General features: G+C 35.7%; 1 protein-coding gene across 3 annotated transcripts in view; it reads left to right on the top strand.

The window, feature by feature from the left end:
• Pgm2a (phosphoglucomutase 2) overlaps positions 1 to 21,440 on the top strand; it is a 74,102-nt gene that overhangs the window by 3,088 nt on the left and 49,574 nt on the right. For all 3 annotated transcript variants that reach the window (XR_011331257.1, XR_011331256.1, XM_069820704.1), the window contains 4 exons: positions 505 to 602; positions 2,293 to 2,552; positions 3,302 to 3,494; positions 9,599 to 9,868. Coding sequence is in view for 1 of the 3 variants with exons in the window: in XM_069820704.1 (XP_069676805.1) it covers positions 528 to 602; positions 2,293 to 2,552; positions 3,302 to 3,494; positions 9,599 to 9,868 (798 nt within the window). In the remaining 2 variants the exon portion in view is untranslated. The remainder of the gene's footprint in view (positions 1 to 504; positions 603 to 2,292; positions 2,553 to 3,301; positions 3,495 to 9,598; positions 9,869 to 21,440) is intronic.

The raw sequence follows: 21,440 nt of genomic DNA on the forward strand, positions 1-21,440 counted from the left end.
ATGTGCACTCGTTCAGTGCAGCTCAATACAACAATATGCAGGGTTGGCAGGGTCGAAAAAACTAAACTGTTTTGTTGGCCATGTTTGTTATATCATATCGAACTTCTACATCTGATAAGCGAATATGATCCATGACTCATAATGATTTCATAATTATAAAATAAATTATTTAGGCTATGTGGGTCTGATTATTTTTATTAATTATGAATTATTATATCCTTCCATCTTCCCCTATGAATAAAAGAGCAAGTCTAACATTTGTGACTAGCATTCGCCCCTGGTTATTACTATAATATAATAGGCCTATTTTGCGTTGTTAATTAATCTCAACTCTTGAAAAGGCAAATATCATTAAATGTATGCTTTTCTTATAGATATAGGAAAATACGCATGTAAATAGTTAACCAAATTACAGTTTTCAAAAATGCATTAGTATTATATGCAACACGCGATTTGCTACACATCTGAGCTCTAATAATAACTTTATTCCATTCTTTGTTTCAGTTGTGTCTTAACTTGAGAGTAAAATGAATACTGAAGTTCCACTTATGGATGATAAAGAGCTTGATGAGAAAATTAAAGAGTGGTTAGACTGGGACAAGGTATGATGTACTTCATAACTTACATAATTGTTTCATAGAAACTTACTAGTAAATATATAAATATATGCAGAGTATTTCCTTTAAAGTGGGAAGTAATGATGGTGTGAGTAGAATTAAGGTTTTTGGGTAATCCACCGTGTCCTGGAACTTGACGTTTCCAATGTTTCGAAACTACATACAGGTTCCATCATCAGGGTAAAAGGTAAGACCAAAGAGGTTGCCTATTTTGTTGGACTTGTTATACTAAGTTAATCCAGACGACTGTGCCTGGTATAACGAGCTCTGTTGAGGGAACCTGTATGTAGTTCCGAAACATTGGAAATGTCAAGTTTCTGGATACAGTGGATTACCCAAAAGCCTAAATTCTGATCACAGTCACCGTGAAAGCCAAAAACTCATATGAAGGTGCGAATTGTGGACCTCAAAACAACACAAAACATCCATATGAACATTATGTCCGTCCTATGGTCGACAGTTCCCAAGTTACAGATTTTCTAAGGTTTTGCTGGATTTGTTAATAGTCCTACTTGATACATACCTGTTCGTGTAGCTGCAATCTTATCTGTACCAGCAGTGATATGTCACTCTATTAGAATTGGTCAAAATGTCCACTTTGCACTTGAATGCATTCCTCCACACATCACATCATTGATTGTCCAACATGTTCAAACATCCCATGCGTTCCATACATCGTTGACAATCTTGTTTCACATGCATAACCTCCGAAAATGTTACAAATTTGTATGTATTATATGCTGTGATTTTCATGAAATTTAAGAAAATGGTGAATATATTGTACATTAATCTGATATGGCCACCATATAGCTTACAAAATTGTTCGCAATGTCATCAATGATGTCACTGCCATTCATTGATTCCAGGAAATTACCTAGCATTCTATTGGCCTTCACGTAATTTATCCGGCATGAGCTGCCACTGCCTCCAGCTGGTAAAACAGTATTGAAAATAATTTACGAAAGTAATATGTGATTTTCAACTTACTGGATGTGCAAAATGTAGATATTCATGTCCTTACATGACTTATTTAGGTTTTACTGAGCACAAGTAAAGACTTCAGTTTGTAAAACTGTAGTATACTAACTCAGAGTGATAGAAACTGTAGCTTATGGTCTTATACCATAAATCCCTACTCCAGTACACTGTGTTAGAAAAGTTGCAGTGCACCGCCCAGATGATAAGAAGACATTCACATCTCCTAAATATGTTGGTACTGCTAGTTGTACCATAGTAATAGAGGAAGGGAGGGGGTGAAGGCAAGCCAAAAGAGACTTCCAGTTAGACAGTGCTACCAGCCACTTTTTTGTATTTAGCTGCGTCACTTAAACTGACTGCATTGCGATTTGTCTAACATTCTGTACTATTATTAGTCTGTGAACCATACTAGACTACCAAGTGGGAACTGGTTAAGGTTGTTTCCCTCCCATTCTTCCCTATCATAAATATTCCAAACTGGAGGATCAACTTTTGAGCAGGAATCATTTTCTCTCTCATTTCAATAATAGGATTGATACCCATTGTCTGCAAGACCAAGTGCCTGTTGCTCTCCAAATGAGAGAGTGAGTTAATGAATGAATGGCCACTATTGGATATCGGATTATCTTGTATAAAAATTGTTAATGAAAAATCACAAACACTTATATTTCAAATAATTGAAATACATTGTTTCCAGAATGAGAGGACAAGAGCAGAAATACAGTCACTTTGCTTATCCAAAGAGGTGGAGAAATTGAAAAAACTATTATTATCCCGGATGAAGTTTGGAACAGCTGGATTACGAGGTCGAATGGGAGCTGGCTACTCTCAAATGAATGACTTGGTTATCATTCAGACTGCACAGGGACTGACTATTCACCTGGAGGAAACTGTGAAGGATGTAGCTTACAACAACGGCGTTGTTATTGGCTATGATGGCAGGCACAATAGTAAGAGGTATAGTCAACAAACATTCTTTGCTGATGTATATACCACATAGGTGACTCAAAAATAACTCTATTGAGATGTTATAACTACAGTAGAGTCTCAATTGAAGATCTGAGAATGATAAGTGGATAAAAACCATTTATTATGAAATTGAGATTTTAATGTGAAACGCAACTATAGCTCTTACTCCTTCTATTGGTGTGAAATAGTAGGCCCTAGTCAAATACTTCCTATAAAGAAAATTAGATAGCTCCGAATATTATCCTTTTAGATTTTCACTTTTCTTAAGAAGGAGAAGTGAACAAATGCCAGACTTACACTGTTCACACTCTCAGCGTGACACACAATATGCTCGTGTCTGAAAGGAGTGTATGCGCATGAAATTGATTTGGATTTAGCTGTGTATCTGTACGATTCGCCATTGCCAATAAGTCAGAAAAAACTGGGTGATATTTTGAAGATTGAGAAGTTCATTCCTCCAGAGTATAAGCAGTGGTATGATCATATTCGTGAAGTATAGGTGGGGATAGTAAAGAAAAGGACACAGATATGAACTCAAAGTGACAATACTACATTTGAATATGGTATGTTTCCTGACAGCAGACATTAATATTTTGGTAAATAGTATTTATATTTATATACACATGTTGTCTTGAAATAATTTAAATTCTTTCTTTGAGTTTGAGAACTGTATAGAGTTTCGTGGTCAGTTACTTCACGTGTTAAATTTTAAAGAAATGTTTTCTTTTTATATTCAGGTGGGCTGAATTAACAGCTGCCATACTACTGAACCGAGGCATACCAGTTTATTTATTCTCAAAGGTTTGCCCAACTCCATATGTACCATTTGCATTACTTCATTATAAATGTGCAGCAGGTGTCATGGTAACAGCATCACATAACCCTAAAGAAGACAATGGTTTCAAGGTTTATTGGCAGAATGGTGCTCAGGTGAGTGAAGATAATGAAGTATAATGAAAATTTTTTACCTAATATTGATGAAGTTTTTGGATGTGCAAACAAGTAAGTAGGTTGTCTGCAAGTGTTTGGTAATTGACACCACCCAGCATGGATATTGTTTATGTTATACGAGAATGAACACGATATTAGGTGAGTTCAGATTTGTTAAATTTTCTATATACTTACAGTAATCAAAGTTTCATCCTTCGTGCCTAATTGTATCTTTTAATTTCTTGTGAGAAGATATGTCATAGAATGTCCACACCCTATTGTCTAGTGCTATAATATCCACCAAAAATAGTTTACCAGTTAGAAATAACATAATGAAGCTGGTGAATAGACGACAGAACTGGATGTGACTTCACAATGTTCAGAACTTGAGGAAATTGGACATAGTCGCGTCATTATGTTCACACAATTAGAGAGTAGTGTTTCCTACTTTTTGATCTGGGAGAAACAGATGAAAATCATAATTATCTTTTCTACGATGTGTAAAATTTCTTATCTTTTTCAATCTGAATACATGTTTACAGACAGCTTTCAAAACTGTTCCTCTTCAGTTTCTATAACTGTTCACAATACATCACACAATGCATAATAACGTGTTTCCCTTTGTCTATTGCCTTATGTCAAGAAAGACAAAGGAATCCTACAACCAGGTTTATTCCAACCTTAAATGTCTTGCACAGCAACAAAGTTGGCAGTTACTGTCAATGGCATTAGTTAACCAACATTAATGCTGCCAAGGAACAGTTTTTGAATGAAGCTATTGTTCACTTCACCCAGCCTTTCTATAGGAAGATAATAGGTTTAGGTCTTTGAGTGAAGTACCTCAACATGCAAGAACCTCTCTACAGACAGCAAATTCAGGAACTATTTGCCTTGTCATTCATTTCTCTTCATGATATCCAATAAATGTTTGACATGCTTTACGAGGACATCATCCATGAGGACCTTCTGGAGCTTGCGGATTGCATGAAACATGTATATGTAAGGGACAAAGGACTGTGTCTCCAAGATTCCCATCTGTGGACTGGAGTGTTTATGAGTCAACTCACAATGGCCACCATCATACAGACATCACAGTTGAAGGATTCCACTTAAGGTTACTGATGTTAGTTTCCACCCACTGTGTTAGTGTTTGGAGAGTTATTGACAACGTGAGGCAAGAGTGAAACGAAACAGAAAATCAGATATAGCAAATACAGGACAACCATGTGAATTTCAGATGCCCAATAAACAAGAAATACGTAACAAATCAATTGAAGATGCTTACAAGAGTATAAGCTTACCAGCAATACAGGGACAAAGGCAATGCGAAGTTCTGTCTTAGAACTATTTCATACCATCTAAAAGTAAGTAAATCTTACTTCCACAGATCTGCTTCCTCTTGCCCAGAAATTATTTATTTTGTAACTCCGATCAAACAATGTAAATTCTGTGACTCCTCACTTAATTGCATGCATTCATGTAACTGTCTTCAAAATTCTTGTTTCATCTGTCTCTTAAAGCAGTTACTCCATAATGTAATTTTAATATTTAATTGGTCCCACAGATGTACATTGTGTGGACATTTTGGTATAAAAAAAGAGGACGTTGAATAGAGTTATGGTAAGTGGACATATAATGAGATTAATAAACAGATTATGCCCGAATTGGCTGTGAAGAGAACTATGAACATTAAACACGAAGATTGTTGGAAGAATGATAAAAGAGAGGGCAAACAAAATTTCGAGACAGGATATCTTTCGTAACATAAAAGACATAGGATTACTACAGCACAATAGGGAGAGTAAAACGATTTGGGAACAGGAAGAATATATCAGAGTAAATTTAAGAGAAGAGAGATCAGGAATGGCATGGTGTAGATAGGTATTTGGAGACTCAAGAATAAGAGAGGAAACATAGAGAAAGATAAATGTCCATTAACCAGACAAGCGGAAGATGCAATCCATATGAAGGGTACACGGGAAAAATGAACAATGTCACAATTTCTTTAAGGCTGATGTCGTTATCTAATTCACTGTATTACTACAAACTTTAGTGTTATTTTTACCAAAAGTGGTAAAGGGGAATTAAGACCACGGATACACTCATCATTTCAAATAGAAACACCAATCAATTTTTTGCAGTAATATACTGAAATAGGTCAATATCTCACTCTTAATGGAAATTTGACATTGTTCGTTTTTCCCGTGTACACTTAACAATCAACTGATCATTCGACAACAAACACACTTCATGCATGATGGTGCTCCTGCACACTTCAGTCATATAGCTCGCAGGTACTTGGATCAAAGGTTTCCTAATCGACGGATAGATAGAAGTGGGTCAATTGCTTGGCCTCTATGCTCACCAGATTTCAATCCTATCGATTTCTACTTGTGAGGTCATTGAAATAATTGGTGTATTTGTCTCTGGTGCTTGACATGGAAACCCTTCAGAAACGAATTGTGGCAGGTTGTGAGGAAATATGTAACAATCTAGGAATTTTGGATCCTTTTCACAGAGCTATGAGAGATCGATATGAGGTCTGTATTTATACAGGAGATGAACATTCTGTTTTCAAACAGTTTTGGCTTGACACCTTGACACTATAAGCTGAGTTTCTGCTCTAAACCTCAAAAGAACCTCAGTTGCTAATGCCAGGAACTTCACAGAAGTTTGACAACAATCCTTCATTGGCTTATTTCTGTTCTACACCACACGAGAAATAATTATGGTATCTCTACATGAGATCTCTATACATCGAGTCTCCATCAGCATTTTTCTTTTGATACAAGAAATTGTTTCAAAAATATAAAACTTTGCCATAGGAAAAGAAGATGTTAATTCAGTGCAAAAGTTTTATAAAATTGACATTGATGCCAAATGTCGGAAGCTACACAGGGACATGTCTTACTTAGATATAGTCGAAAATGAAAGTTTTAAAGTTGTGACTTAGTTTCTTTTTTGAAACATTTTGAAAAAAGTTTCACTGTCAGTACAATATGCAGCTAATTTACAGGATTCATTAAGTGGCTACTGACAGTTTCTATGACAACTTGCATTGCTGAGAGATCATTGTTAGCGATGAGGCGAGGCACCTGAAGATCTATGTAAGATCAATAATATGACAGCAGAAGATCTCAATAGTCTTGCAATACTGCATGTACACAAGCAGTTGCCTAAGTTCATGGATATTGAGAAAGTCGTGGAAGAATTCATCAGGATTATCATCATCATCATCATCATCATCATCATCATCATCATCATCATCATTCAAAGGCCATCCATCTGGACATTTTCTGAAGTCTTGAAAGCAATGAAAGTTCTCTTGATGGTATGCTGGCCAACATCAGGAGTGATTCTACTATCTACAAGCCTTTCGAGAAAAAGAACCTATTCCTAGCAAAATAGCGTATATACACGAATACACCACGCATATTTTTTTCGGAATTTAGCGACGAAAAACTGGTGGGGTGCACGCATTATTTGAAATAAGGTTGGTACCACTTCACCTTTTTTTTTCTCGCCTAAAATTAGGGTGTGCAGAATGTTCGATGGCACAGAGTATTAGTGTATATACGGTATGTCTCAAAGACACATATTGAAAAAAGTCAATTGTTTCAATTACCTTGAATATTCCATATCTTTATTTGATGATACAGACATATCAAACAAAATTGTCAAAGCTTTAAATATCATAGGCACCATAAATTACATTTTAAAATCAAAATTTAGTACAGAAAAAGACTCGACTGAAGATATACAAAAATCTAATCCAGCCTATATTGTCATATGGATGTGAAGCATAGACCATCAGAGTACGAGATGCATTGAGAATCACTGGCAGAAATGCACTTCATGAGAAGAACTCCGGATTATACCAGATAGGATCATAAAAAGAATGAAGACATTCTAGAACAACTGAATATGGAATTCATCCTTACATACCTAATACTACAGAGACAAAATTGGCAGAACCACGTCAATGGAATGAATCGAACAAGAATCCCAAGACAAATTCTGCACTATATACTGTATCTCATGGCATAAGATCTGTAGACGACTGGCTAAACAATGGATTGAGTCTGCAACAGACCACATGGTCTAAAGCCTAGTTAGTAAATGACGATGATGATTGTTATTATTATTATTATTATTTGGAGATGTTATTTATTTCATTTACATAACAAAATATTTTTAGAGTTCTTGTACCACACAGGAAACAAAAATTGTCAATTAATATTAGAGGAGAAAAATTCGCTCCCGCACCGGGGATCGAACCCGGGTCCTTGGTTCTACGTACCAAGCGCTCTCACTATTGAGCTACGCTGAAGTTCAATCCACAGCACCGGATCGAACCCCTCTCCTCCAGTGTTTTTCCCTTTGTGGCCTGACTCCAAGTTGGGCATGTATGTTGACATTTTATTTTAAGTCAACTGCCATTATACAAGGAACTCACTCAGTTGAGTGACTTGGTGGCCGGGATTCCACAGTAATATGCACAGTAATCTGTACAGTTATATGCACTGTTGCTCGAAGAATCTATGTAAAGATTATTATTTTTTGGTCCTACAGAATACATCTGTTATGGTAACAATTAATATTAGAGGAGAAAACTTCGCTCCGGCGCTGGGAATCGAACCTGGGTCCTTGGTTCTACAAACCAAGTGCTCTCACCATTGAGCTACGCCGAAGTTCAATCCACAGCACCGGATCGAACCCCTCTCCTCCAGTGTTTTTCCCTTTGTGGCCTGACCCCAAGTTGGGCATGTATGTTGACACTGGAGGAGAGGGGTTCAATCCGGTGCTGTGGATTGGACTTCGGCGTAGCTCAATGGTGAGAGTGCTTGGTACATAGAACCAAGGACCCATGTTCGATCCCTGGTGCCGGAGCGAATTTTTCTCCTCTAATATTAATTGTTACCATAACAGATGTATTCTGTAGGACCAAAAAATAATAATCTTTACGTAGATAAAAATTGTCGCCTGTGGATTACATCACCATATTAACTTGTATGAACTAATCATCCCACATGCAACCAGATCAGACACAGTAAAATAGTGAATGAATTTAAATACTATTATAGTCACAATCATGCCATGGTATGAAAAAAAAATTTCACAACCTCGAGCGGGAATCGAACCTGCGACTTCCTGTTCTCCGGTCAGGCGCTCTACCACTGAGCTATCGAGTTCGTCTCACGCCAAAGGCTTGGAATTATCCTTTCATACTGGCGACTCTGTTATACAGTACTGTCCATAGCGTCTGATCTAGTCAGCACCAAACATCGTAAGATGAAGATTACATTTGTAAAAGTTTCTTTCAATCCATAAGCAGTGCCGACTAGATCAGACGCTATGGACAGTACTCTATAACAGAGTCGTCAGTATGAAAGGATAATTCCAAGCCTTTGGCGTGAGACGAACTTGATAGCTCAGTGGTAGAGCGCCTGACCGGAGAACAGGAAGTCGCAGGTTCGATTCCCACTCGAGGTTGTGAAATTTTTCTTTCATACCATGGCATGATTGTGACTATAATAGTATTTAAATTCATTAATATGTCACATCAACGGACGTGCATACGTCACCAAACATCGTAAGATGAAGATTACATTTGTAAAAGTTTCTTTCAATCTCTATAACAGAGTCGCCAGTATGAAAGGATAATTCCAAGCCTTTGGCGTGAGATGAACTTGATAGCTCAGTGGTAGAGCGCCTGACCGGAGAACAGGAAGTCGCAGGTTCGATTCCCGCTTGAGGATGTGAAATTTTTCTTTCATACCATGGCATGATTGTGACTATAATAGTATTTAAATTCATTAATATGTCACATCAACGGACGTGCATACGTCAACAAACATCATAAGATGAAGATTACATTAGTAAAATAGTAAAGAAGTAAAACACTTAAATTGCTAGTAATTTAATACATAATGTTTAATTTTTATAAGAACATAGGCTGACCACACAAGCCTTGGCATACTAGATGTGACTTGCAGGCTGTAGTTTGGACAGCCCTGATTTATAAGGAAGAAATTTTCAAAAGCAGTGAAATGTGTTCATTCTGTATGTAACTTTTTGTATTATAGAAAATTTGTTTCTTTCAGATAATATCACCCCATGACAAAGACATTCAGAAGAATATTGAGAATAATTTATGCCCGTGGGAGATGTCGTGGGATATATCTGTTCTCCGAAGTAGTAAGCATCTTATTGATCCTCTTGAGGAAGCAAATCTGTATTACATGCAAGCCCTGAAACAGGACATACTCGACCCAAAAATTAATGCGAATTGCGACATTAAATTTACATATTCTGCTATGCATGGTGTTGGTTATCCATATATGGCAGAAGCATTCAAGACTGCAAATTTTAAGGTACGATAATACATAGTTACAGATTTTGGTAGTCTCATTGAAGCAATTTAAAATGTAGTATGCATGTGCAAAATAACACACTGCTTTACTAACTCATAAAAACCTGATTAGTTTAAAATGAAATTTTTGTTACATGGTGCTTCACTGTTGCCACACACTGCCAATGGACAATGTTACATTTGTGCTAAGCAAACAGTTGAATACTGGTAAACTCACAGTTCGAGTTCAGATTCTGTGATTGTTAGAAAACATTCACAATGTAAACTTAAACATGAATGTGATGGTCTGACGTAAACACAAACATGAGAAAGAAAATTTTAACATTCAGAGTAAGAAATGTATAGTAAGGAATGAATACTGGTAAACTTAAAGTTCGAAATCAGATTCTATAATATTGTTAGGATACATTCACGTGCAAATTTAAATGAACATAATCTGGCTAAAGAAATACATAAGGAAGAAAATTTGAGCATTCAGAATGAAAACTTACAGCATAACTAATTTTATTAGTTTTTCTGTGGTATTGTCAATTGCTGAAATCGATTCTGAGAAAGAGTTAATTGTGTGTTGTTGTCGAGACAGTAATTGTTTTTATCTTTTGCATTCTATATCACGGAATTTTATTTTTAGCTAGTAAACAAAGTAAGTACAATTCAAAAGTATACAACAAAAAATGTTTCTAGCCACTACCGTATGAGCCAGGCTCGTGTATGGTTTGGTTTTAGCCAATAATAGGCTACAACATAAAATTTAAGTTAAAAAGTGTTCAAATTAACTTAAAATTAACAAGTTGCTAAAACATCATCATGTGACATAAGTTGCTTTAACATTAAATCTTATGACATACTGTTATGTTTAATCATGTGTTATGATGATGCAATTGGGTTATTCTGTCATGATTATGCACAGCTATGAGTATCGCAGATCTTTTTGGCACTTGTGAACAAAGACTAAGCTAGCAAGCTTGTCTTTATGGTGGTGGTCGTTTACAGGGTTCGGTCAGGGAACGGAAATAGAGGGTAGGAAAGGGAGGATCTATGACTCTAAGACAATCAGTTGTCCAGAAGAAGTCGATCTGTGTGCTTGTTAAATTCGAAGTGTGTTATTAGTGAGATGCCACCAATACTTTCAAAACTAAAGTATAGTACTAAGAGGGGACAGACAAGAGAGATGGTTGTCAGTTTATATAATTTTATGAAGAAAGAAGCAGAAGAGTAAAAAATAAGGTTCCAGAGCAGTACAAAAAGAGAGATATTTGTATCAACAAAAGCCGCCCTAAATAAGGGTTCGATAGATCGGCCTACTAATCAATTCATAATGAACAGTGATTAAAAACAATTATGTCATCATCATCATCATATCCGTCACGTATTAGACCCTACAGGATCTGTTACGGTCTCATGCCAGCACTTTTGTGGTCTTCCCAATTTCCTCTTTCCTCTTGGTACATAAGTAAGAATCTGTTTAGGCCATCTAGTGCGATCCATCCTTTCGACATGTTTTTTCCACTGAAATCGATATTGTTGAACAAAATTAACTATAGGAAAAAACAATCATGTGACAATTTGAAAGAAAAAAAAACATTAAGATTAATGATAAGAAAACATAGGAAATCATTTACAATAAAAATTTCTTGGGTACAAATGAGTACTAATTATAGCTAAGGATGATTTTAACACATGAGATCCTATGGCATCAATCGTTGCATCAGAAATTTTAAATTGTTTAAGTTGATTTAAAGTTTCTCGTGGGATCGTACCACGGGCACCGAACATGAGCCCAAAAACTGTCCAATGTGTGATGTGGTATTGTGCTCCGAGATGCTGACAAGGCTCATAGATGACTTGTTTTTCACGACACACCTCTTGTGGCTGTTGCTCATGCATTTCGAAACGGATTGTTGGATCAAGAATACACCCTTATCCTTCTGCCAATCAATTATAATGATATCAGCACGTCTAGTAGAGCCATCAGAAGAGACGCAACCAATCTCCTCATAAACCTCATAGGAAGCATTCTGACGGATTGAAGATGCGATGAGAGAACAAACCATATTATGTCTGTTGATTCGGAGCAATTCTCCATGATGGCAGAAACCCAAGACGTGAGGAAGCATTTCTTGCTCATCGCATCTTCTGCAATGGGTTGAGTCAAGAGTTCTACCAGGGAGAGTACATACAGGTATTATGCAACAAAGAGGTAGCAGGGGCAACGGATGTGTCCCTAGAACAGTGAACGAAAACAACATGAAGCTGAAGGAACTTCATTCAGTACACCAGGAAAGAAATCAGTCAATCTTCTTAATGTATCCAGCTGTTTGCTGACAACATAAAGTCCCCTATAGTCCACTGTAGTCTTTTCAGTTCTTGTTTTTCATGAGAAATGAGGGGTATTTTGATCGGGCCAGGAAAGAAATGTCGAGGGAAAAAGAGTGCTATGAATATTGATGATTTTGACAAGTGCATGATACGGTGAACTGTTCACGAATTCTATCTTTCACACAAAACTTCTCCTGCAGTTTCAAAGTTACTTCCTATTCTACACAAAAGCATCAATTATACAGGCAGAAGCACCAGTTTAAGGACAATTTTAAAAGAATTGGGGTTCAGGTGGAAGAAGACGAGAAATAATAGAAGTGTTCTAATGGAGAAGCATGACATATGAAACCAAAGGATATCATATCTCACAGCCATAAAGAAGTTCAGAGAAGGGTGACCCATCATCTACAAAGATGAAACCTATATACATAGCAGCGACACTTCCCCGAAAGACTGGAGTGATGACAGCACTTTGGGACTTTTTGCATTCATCTCCAAAGGAGAACGTCTAATTATTCTTCATGTGGTCGAAGAGGATTCGTTCCTAATGCACTGCTCATTTTCAAGTTGCAACAAAGAACTGGGGATTATCATAATGATAATTATGAATAGTGAGAGCTGCAGTCGTTGGTTGAAAGAAAAATTAATACCAAATTTGGAACCTAATTCAGTATTAGTAATTGATAATGTGTCATATCATAATGTGCAAAAAGAGAAGGCTCCCACATCAAATTCAAATAAACAGACAATGAAAAATTGGCTGCTCACAAGAAATATTCCCTTTTGTGAAGAATCACTTAGAATGCAACTGTATGAACTAATTAAAACTCACAAACCACGCTACAAGACGTTCATTGTCGACGAAATAATGGCTGCAAGCAGACATACTGTGCTAAGATTGCCATCTTAACACGCAGATTTAAATCTATTAGAAATGATCTGGTCTAATATAAAACAATGGGTTGACTGCAATAATGTCACACACAAAATTTCAGACATTATACGGTTTAGTGAGCAAAGATTTGTGGAAATCAGAGAAGCGGAATGGATTAATGTCTGTGACCATGTTGAGAGACTGAAATCGGACTATTGTGAACGAAAAGGAATGATAGAAGAGAGACTGGAGAGTATTATAATAACAAATGACAGTGAAAGCAGTACTGATAGTCATAGTGACAATGAAAGTAGTGATTGTGATAGTGACAGTGAAATGTCGGGAATTGAACCAATACAAGTTTAGTGGCAAAATATTCTAATAACAAACATGCACTTTGTAGGCTAACTATTTATTAGATATTAGATTATGAGTTTATATTCGTTCGTTTCTGATTTACTGTCAAAGATCTATTTATTCGAGTTACGAGTGTACTTCTAATGGCACGGATTGGCAGTCAAGCAGTGGGCGGGACCTGCAGCTGATAGGGAGTAAACTTGGAAGTTGGTAAGTGACTCGCTCTTGGCTTAATATTTAAAAATTTCAGAGGCCAAAAAGATCTGCAATACTTATAACTCGGTCAATCCTAGTATATGGGTATTCTGGCCATGTTGAATTCTTGTTCTCTGTGATGCTACCCATCTACTCTACTTTTAATTTTTAACTTTAAATAAAAATATAAGCTACTTTATCATGACTTTATACACGTCTAAGTAAAATTTCTGTTCACTGTATATCCATGTTATTTACATAGACCTGAAGATGACCATTTCTTGGTTGAAAATGTTTGTCCATGTTCAGTTGATTATTATAATTGTTTTCTAACCTATTGTTCTAAAGATAAATGTTTAGACTGAAAAATTGTCAAATATTTATTGTATTAAACCAATAAGCTTGAAGCTGCCAAGCTTTAAATTTTACATCATTGCAGTATATACGAATGTATTGTGAATGACTACATGTAATTGAATGAATGTCAGTGTTATATTTACGATTAAGTTTACATTGTGTATGAGACCTTGCAGTCAAAAACTTTGAACTTGTACCCTACTAAGGATCAACTAAACACATAGTGAGTTCTTTCATTCTTCTGCCTAGCAGTAATGCATCCATCGTTACCCACTGGCCAGTACATCACATAAAGAACTTTTAGTTTAACTGTTCTAGCCAATTTCTTCATTTGAAAGTTATTAGCAGTAATATAATCAATATGCCATAATTAGGACTGTTATTACAGTTATCCTATCACATTCACAGTAGTGTGCTTTATAGCACATCTTTTCTTTCTTTCTTTTTATCTTCCTTTCTCTCTTTCTTTTATTTTTTTAATAAATTCCAATGGCATTCATTAGATGTCATTTTTTTCTTGCATCCCAGTAGAGTACTGATAAATTGGATTCTATCTTGCGTCATTCTATTGCACTACATTGAAGTAGATGGTCTGTGTCCATGATGGAGGTCAGGTCTTTACAGGTGGTGCATGCTGGTGAATTCTTGATGTTAATCTTGTGTAGATAGACTGTGCGTTGAGTCTAAACATTCTGCTGTATTTTTTTCTTTCTGCATTTGAATATTTGCTCCAGGTGCCCCTTATCTATTCCCATGGTTTATTATTTGATACTGTTCTCAAATTTTCTTTGCATAGGTGATTTGAGGCTGTAGAATGATAACTGTTGTTGTTGTTTTCTAATGCCAAGCATTTGACAATAAAGTCATTTGACCTCTTGCACTCCAATATTTTTCAAAGATATTATCATGGTCAGCCACTGAAGCACAGATTTTGAAGTGTTCCGAATCCATTTCTTGGTTTGAGTTGCACAATGGGCAGTTAGGGGACTGTTATATTCCAATTCTATGCAGGTGTTTGGCCAAACAATCATGGCCTGTTGCCAATCTAAATGCAGCTACAGACGATTTGTGTGGTAAATCGGGAATTAACTGTGGATTATGATGCAGAGAGTTCCATTTTTTCCCTTGAGATTGTGTTATCAAATTTTGTTTGTTGAAGTCTAAGTATGTAGATTTAATAAATCTTTTCACAGAGTAATACGTAGATTTAGTAACAGGTCTGCAAGTAGCAGCGCTGCCCTTCTTTGCTAAAGCATCCGCATTCTCATTTCCCAGGATTCCACAATGGGATGGTATCCATTGGAATACAATTCTTTTATTGAGTGATATTAATTGAGAGAGCATTTTAGTTATTTCTGCTGTTTGAGATGAAGGTGTGTGTTTAGAGACTATTGATAGAATAGCTGCTTTGGAGGCTGACAATATAACTGCATTCTTAAATTTATTGATGTGGCATAGAAGGTTCCTGAGATAACTTCATATGTTTTTGTTGTAGACTTGTTCCTTTGTTCTTCAGTTCGTCTGCTTTTTGGTTCCCTAGAGGGTTCACATGTAATGCTATAACGTTACTTTCTTCCTTGTTTTTATAACCAAGCTTATTTCTAATATTTTGTTATTTCTTGATATTTTGTTCGATCCTATTGCTACATTACCAGATTCTGAATTCACCAATAGAGCTGCTGTTTGAAATTCGTTTCTTATGAACATACAATTTTCCGGTGTAAAATTCTATATAGCTTCTCTTTTGGCATCAACATTTGTAGTATTTCGGCCAACTGGTAGGTAGTGAGAGCAAAGTTCAGTGTATACCAGCTCCTTCTGATCGATATATTCTAGAGCCATTTTTAAAATATGCAGCAGGAACTTTCTAGGAATCTGTTATGAATTGTTTCTACACTTAAAAAACTGAGTATTTCTTGGAATGTACCTTGTTTCTTTACTTTTTCTACCAGATGAAGGCGTGATTTATATTCCATGTATTCAAGCGGATTTGTAGACTTTATTGCAGTTTCTGCTTCATAGTTGAGTTTTATTTCTTTTAAGTGATTTTCAGTTTTCTGTACTGAGGTGTTTGTGTTTTCAGTCGAATATTACACTGTTCTGTGCATGGTTCATATTTTATTGTGCTTAATTTTAAGAAATTTTTGATGAATTATTTATTATTGGTTTATTTATCATCATCATCATGAGGCTTCATCTCTTAGATCTCAGTGGATCTGTTATGGTCTCCTACCAGCGTTTTTTAGGTCGTACTAGATTCTTCATCCTCTTGGGACACAAGATAAGATTTGTTTAGGTCATCTAGTATTGTATATAATTTCAATGCTGTTCCTGGTATTGTTTTCACTGACCCTACAATTTTCAGTGAATTATTTTGTAGCCCTAGTGTTTCTAATCTTTTGATGTGGTGGTTTGAAGCAGCAATTAGTGCTTTATTCTCGTAAGTCACACGAAAGGCTGATTCTTTCATTTTATTCTGTGTTCAAAATTTTCTGTTTTTTTCTGCATCATTCCTGACTTTATCCCTTCTTTCTTTTAATTTTTCTAATATCTTGTTTCAGAATGGTTTGTATACTTTTATTCTTCCAGGTAACTTTCCTTGTTCTTTTATTTTTACAATAAATACTATTTTGTGGCCACATCCAGAATCATTTATGATGTATCTTTTTGATTGATTTGTCATATTCATTGATTCTTATTCCTTTTCCAAACTGTTAATTTTATCACTTCTGTTAAATCTGTTTTGTTTGTATTTGATATGATTGTTGCTTCACTGCTGCACACATGGAAAAATGCACAATCCAACTGGACAAATTCGATGTTCGGCTTGTTACCAATTCAAAAACAAAACTTTAAAAATCATACTATATGAATCTAATTAATTAATTTTTTTATGTTGGTAATAACAGCATACCGAGAAAGTCCGAAATTCACTGATTTGCTATGCACATGCTGTAAGTGCTTTGCCGCGGCCAGTCTACACGCATGTTTGGCCTTGTAAATATAAGTGTTCTTGATGTGAGTGACTCATCGACAAGGATTCTGTAGCAACAGGTATGGTCTTTCATATTATGTTTAAGAAAAGGATTTTATTATTTTATCATCGATCTAACAAGAAGTTTATACAGTATCATAATGACATAAATATTTCTTCAATCAGTGAACTTTGACAAGAGCTACAAAAAAAGTTCCACACAGTACCCCATTTACTGTCAATTAGACTGTTAGCTTTGTGCATTGAGATTACAATACAAGAAAATTAGGTATCACAAATTATCACTTTGTTAAGTAATGCATTTTGTTTACAGGCAGTTGTGCAGACATCGATACTGGTGATTTTAAGGACAGTGTAATAATCATTAAAAATGAACTACATTTAGTGTTAAAAGAGAAAAAATTCTTGAAGTTATTCCATGCTGAGTGTTGTGTAAAATTATTTAATTATGTTTTGGACAAATTTCATATAAGTAAGTGCTCTTCAGACATTGAATACTGTATAAAAACTAAAGTGAAAGTGTTTGTGTCAAAACTGATCAAAAAGTGGAAAGAGAGTAAACAAATCCACAATAAATTCACAAAGACAGACTATCAATGGCTACATACAGACATAAATTTTCAAATAATAATGAACTGTTTTCAGAACATGGGAAGAGTGATAGTAGGAGGAAGAAGAATAAAGTGTATAAGATTTGCTGATGATATGGCATTGTTAGCAGAAGAGGAAATGATATTAAAGGATATGCTACTGAAGCTAAATGACAGCTGTGAGCAGTATGGGATGAAGATAAATGCAAATAAGACGAAGACCATGATCATAGGAAGAAAAATACAGAAGATAGACTTGAGAATTCTAAATGAGGCAGTAGAGCAAGTGAACAGCTTCAGATACTTAGAGTGTACTATAAGCAGTAACATGAACTGCTGCCAGGAAGTCAAAAGGAGGATAGCAATGGCCAAGGAAGCTTTTAGTAGAAAAAGGAATATCTTCTGCAGACCTCGAAAAAAGAACTAAGGAAGACACTAGTGAAGTGCTTTGTATCGAGTGTGGCATAGTATAGGGCAGAAACATGGACATTACGACGAAGTGAAGAGAAGCGACTAGAAGTATTTGAAATGTGGATATGGAGAAGAATGGAATGTGTGAAGTGGACAGACAGAATAAGAAATGAAGCTGTGTTGGAAAGAGTGGGTGAAGAAAGAATGATGCTGAAATTGATCAAGAAGAGGAAAAGGAATTGGTTGGATCACAGGCTGAGGAAAAACTACCTACTGAAGGATGTACTGGAAGGAATGGTGAAAGGTAGAAGAGTTCGGGGCAGAAGAAGATATCAGATGATAGACGACATTAAGATATATGGATCATATGAGGAAACAAAGAGGAAAGCAGAAAATAGGAAAGACTGAAGGAAGCTGAGTTTGCAGTGAAAGACCCTGCCCTTGGGCACCAGCACCTGGCATAAGCATCAGCAGAAGCATACAAAAAAAAAAAAAAAGAGACAGGTCAAGAAAATTATTTATTGAAAGTTCCAAGAGAACTAAGGCAAGAGAAATAATGCCACTCGTTACAGAGTTATCTCATGAAAAGCTGTCTTATGCTTCCCAGAAGAGTTTGATGAAAAGTAGAAAAGGAATAGTTGCCAAAGTAGTGAAGCTCGCCACAAATACATCTCTGCAGAGGCTGAAGAAAATGAAAATGGCGCAAGATTCTTTGCAGCCGGCCTTGAAGCCATATACTCCAAAAGATGCTATGACCCTTATTGTGGATTTAGGTTTAGGTGAGAATTATATCCTCATTCAAACTGGAGCAAAGACGAGAGACGCAAACATTACCACCATATAATGTAATAGCACAAGTGAAACAACAGTGCTATCATGAAAAATATATCCATTACAGAGAGTGAAGCTCAGATAGTGCTATAAAACATTTAGACCGTACTGTTAAAGATTTGGTGCATGCACAAAAAGAGGTAATTGAACAATGTACTCCAGAAGATATGGTCGGCATTGATATTGTTTGTAAGTGGGGTTTGGATGGCAGTGGCGGATACAGCATTTATAAACAGAATTTTAGCAATATCGCTGCCTATGGAGATTGTAACATTTTATTGTGTACAGTACTTCCATTACCTCATGGATATGTACAACTTAATAGATATTTACAACTAGATTCATTACTTTTTGCAGATGATTTAGCTCTGGTGGCATCCTCAGAAGATGAATTACAACGTTCAATTTTTAATTTTAACAAAATTGGAATTAAATATGGTATGAAAATCAACGCAGAAAAAACTAAAATTATGGTCTTCTGCAGAAAATCTGTGCCTAGCCAAATATGTTTAGACTCAAAAATATTAGAAAGAGTAAATTATTTTACATAACTCGGATACACATTATTTTTTTTTGATGAAGTAGACATTTGACAGAAAATTTCTAAATATACCAAAACAATGGGATTAATTAACAACATTATGAAACCTTCCCTAGTACAGAAGTATACTAGAATTCGCCTATACAAGACCTTGGCGAGACCTGTACTTTGTTATGGCAGTGAGGCATGGACATTGAGGAAGAAAGACGAAAGCAGAATAACAGCTAATGAAATGAAATTTATGAGAGATACAGCAGGATATACAAAATGGAATCACAAATGCAATGAAGATGTAATGGAAGAATTACAACTAGAACCTGTAATTAATCATGTAAAACATTGGAACAACTGGTTAAATCATCTGCATCGCATGCATAGAGATAGGATCCCAAAAGTCATGCTCCACTATCATCCAAACGGGAAGAGATCTCTTGATCGCCCAAAGAAGCATTGCATTGAAAATTCAACTGTGAAATCGTAACAGGCCATATGGCCTAATACTTGAAGGGAAGAAGAAGAAGTTCCATTAGAAATGTCTGTTAGGAGAGGTAGTGAGAAACTTTTGGAAAACATTAGGACATCATATACAAAATACTGTCAACCAATAAGTTTTAAATTAAAGAAAGAAAACGCAGAGATCAACATAAAGTAGGAATTTAATCACATAGAGGCACAGATTTCGAATCTTAACCAAGATCACACATAATGAGAGGCAACTTTTACTTAATCATATACTTGTGTGTACCATGCTTGATGGCAAAAAATGCAACACATTTACTGACACCTCTTCAACACAAGCATGTAACGTTTGTAGAGCTGCGCCTAAAGACATGAATGATTTATTAAGAAGAAAATGCAACACTGGTACCTATCAATATGGTGTATCAGTACTTCATGCCTACTTACGTTTTGTTTAATTTTTATTAAATATTTCCTGTAAATTAGACATAAAACAGTGGCAGGCTGGAGGCAAGAAAGCTAAAGACAAAAAGGAGCAAAGAAAATCTACAATAGCACGAAATTTTTATCTAGAAATGGGACTAGTCGTTGACCAACCAAAGCAAGGAGGAAGCAACGATGGAAACAGCAAGGAAATTGAGAGAAGTTGGCAGAAATTATAGCCTTGACTCGACTTTCATTAGACGTTTCTGAAATAATCTGAGTGTGTTGGCAAGTGGACACTATATTCATGTAGAACATTAAAAAAATTACTGTTTGAAAACGACCAGGTTGTTTATAGAGTTAAATGGTTTGTACAAGATGAGTGCATCTGTGCACTAAGTGCTTAAATACATGGTAGTGATATAATCAAATCTCTGCCATTACCTGTAGGACAATTGTCAGAAGATGTTCTTGAAGCAAGTCACAAGGAGTACAAGAATATTAGACTTCTTCACTCCAGGAAAACATCGAGAATCGACACGAATACTGACTACTGACATAATAGATATGTTGTTGATATTGTCAGATCCAGTGATTACTGCGAACAGAAAAACAACAGAAAACGAAGAAAATCGTTTTCTGAAGAAATAACTTCCTTACTGGAAATCGCTGACTTTTTACAAGGCGTACCTCACATGGATCGCGCTGATGACATCTGTGATGATATCCAAAATGGTGATGACCAGTTTCTAATGTAATTGAACTGCAGTAGACATATAACTTAATGGTATTGATTATTTTTACTGTAAGAAATCGATAAACGTGTAATAAGAACAATACTTTTAGGCCTATTTATACTGTAAAAATGGCAAATAGTATGTAATTATTATTTACTTTTAAATAGTATTTCTGTATATGACCTCTTCAGTTCCTCTATGCACCTAACAACAATGAAAGGACACCGTACTAAGATTTTTCTGGAAGATATTACTTTTTTCCAGCTAGATAGTGCATTTTTCCATTGTGTGCTGCAAGAATTCTACTTGCCACTTGATGTCTTTTATATAAAGGATAAAGAGTGTATCCTGATATGTTGTAGTATTTTTCATTTGCATTTGTTATATTTGCTTCATTTATTATTACAACATCAATTTCTTTCTCTGCTGTGGTATGCCATAATTCTGTAATTTTGCAGTTTGAGTAAATCTGCATGTTTTGCTC

The sequence above is a fragment of the Periplaneta americana genome, chromosome 3 (assembly GCF_040183065.1).
Source record: "Periplaneta americana isolate PAMFEO1 chromosome 3, P.americana_PAMFEO1_priV1, whole genome shotgun sequence".
NCBI lineage: Eukaryota > Metazoa > Arthropoda > Insecta > Blattodea > Blattidae > Periplaneta > Periplaneta americana.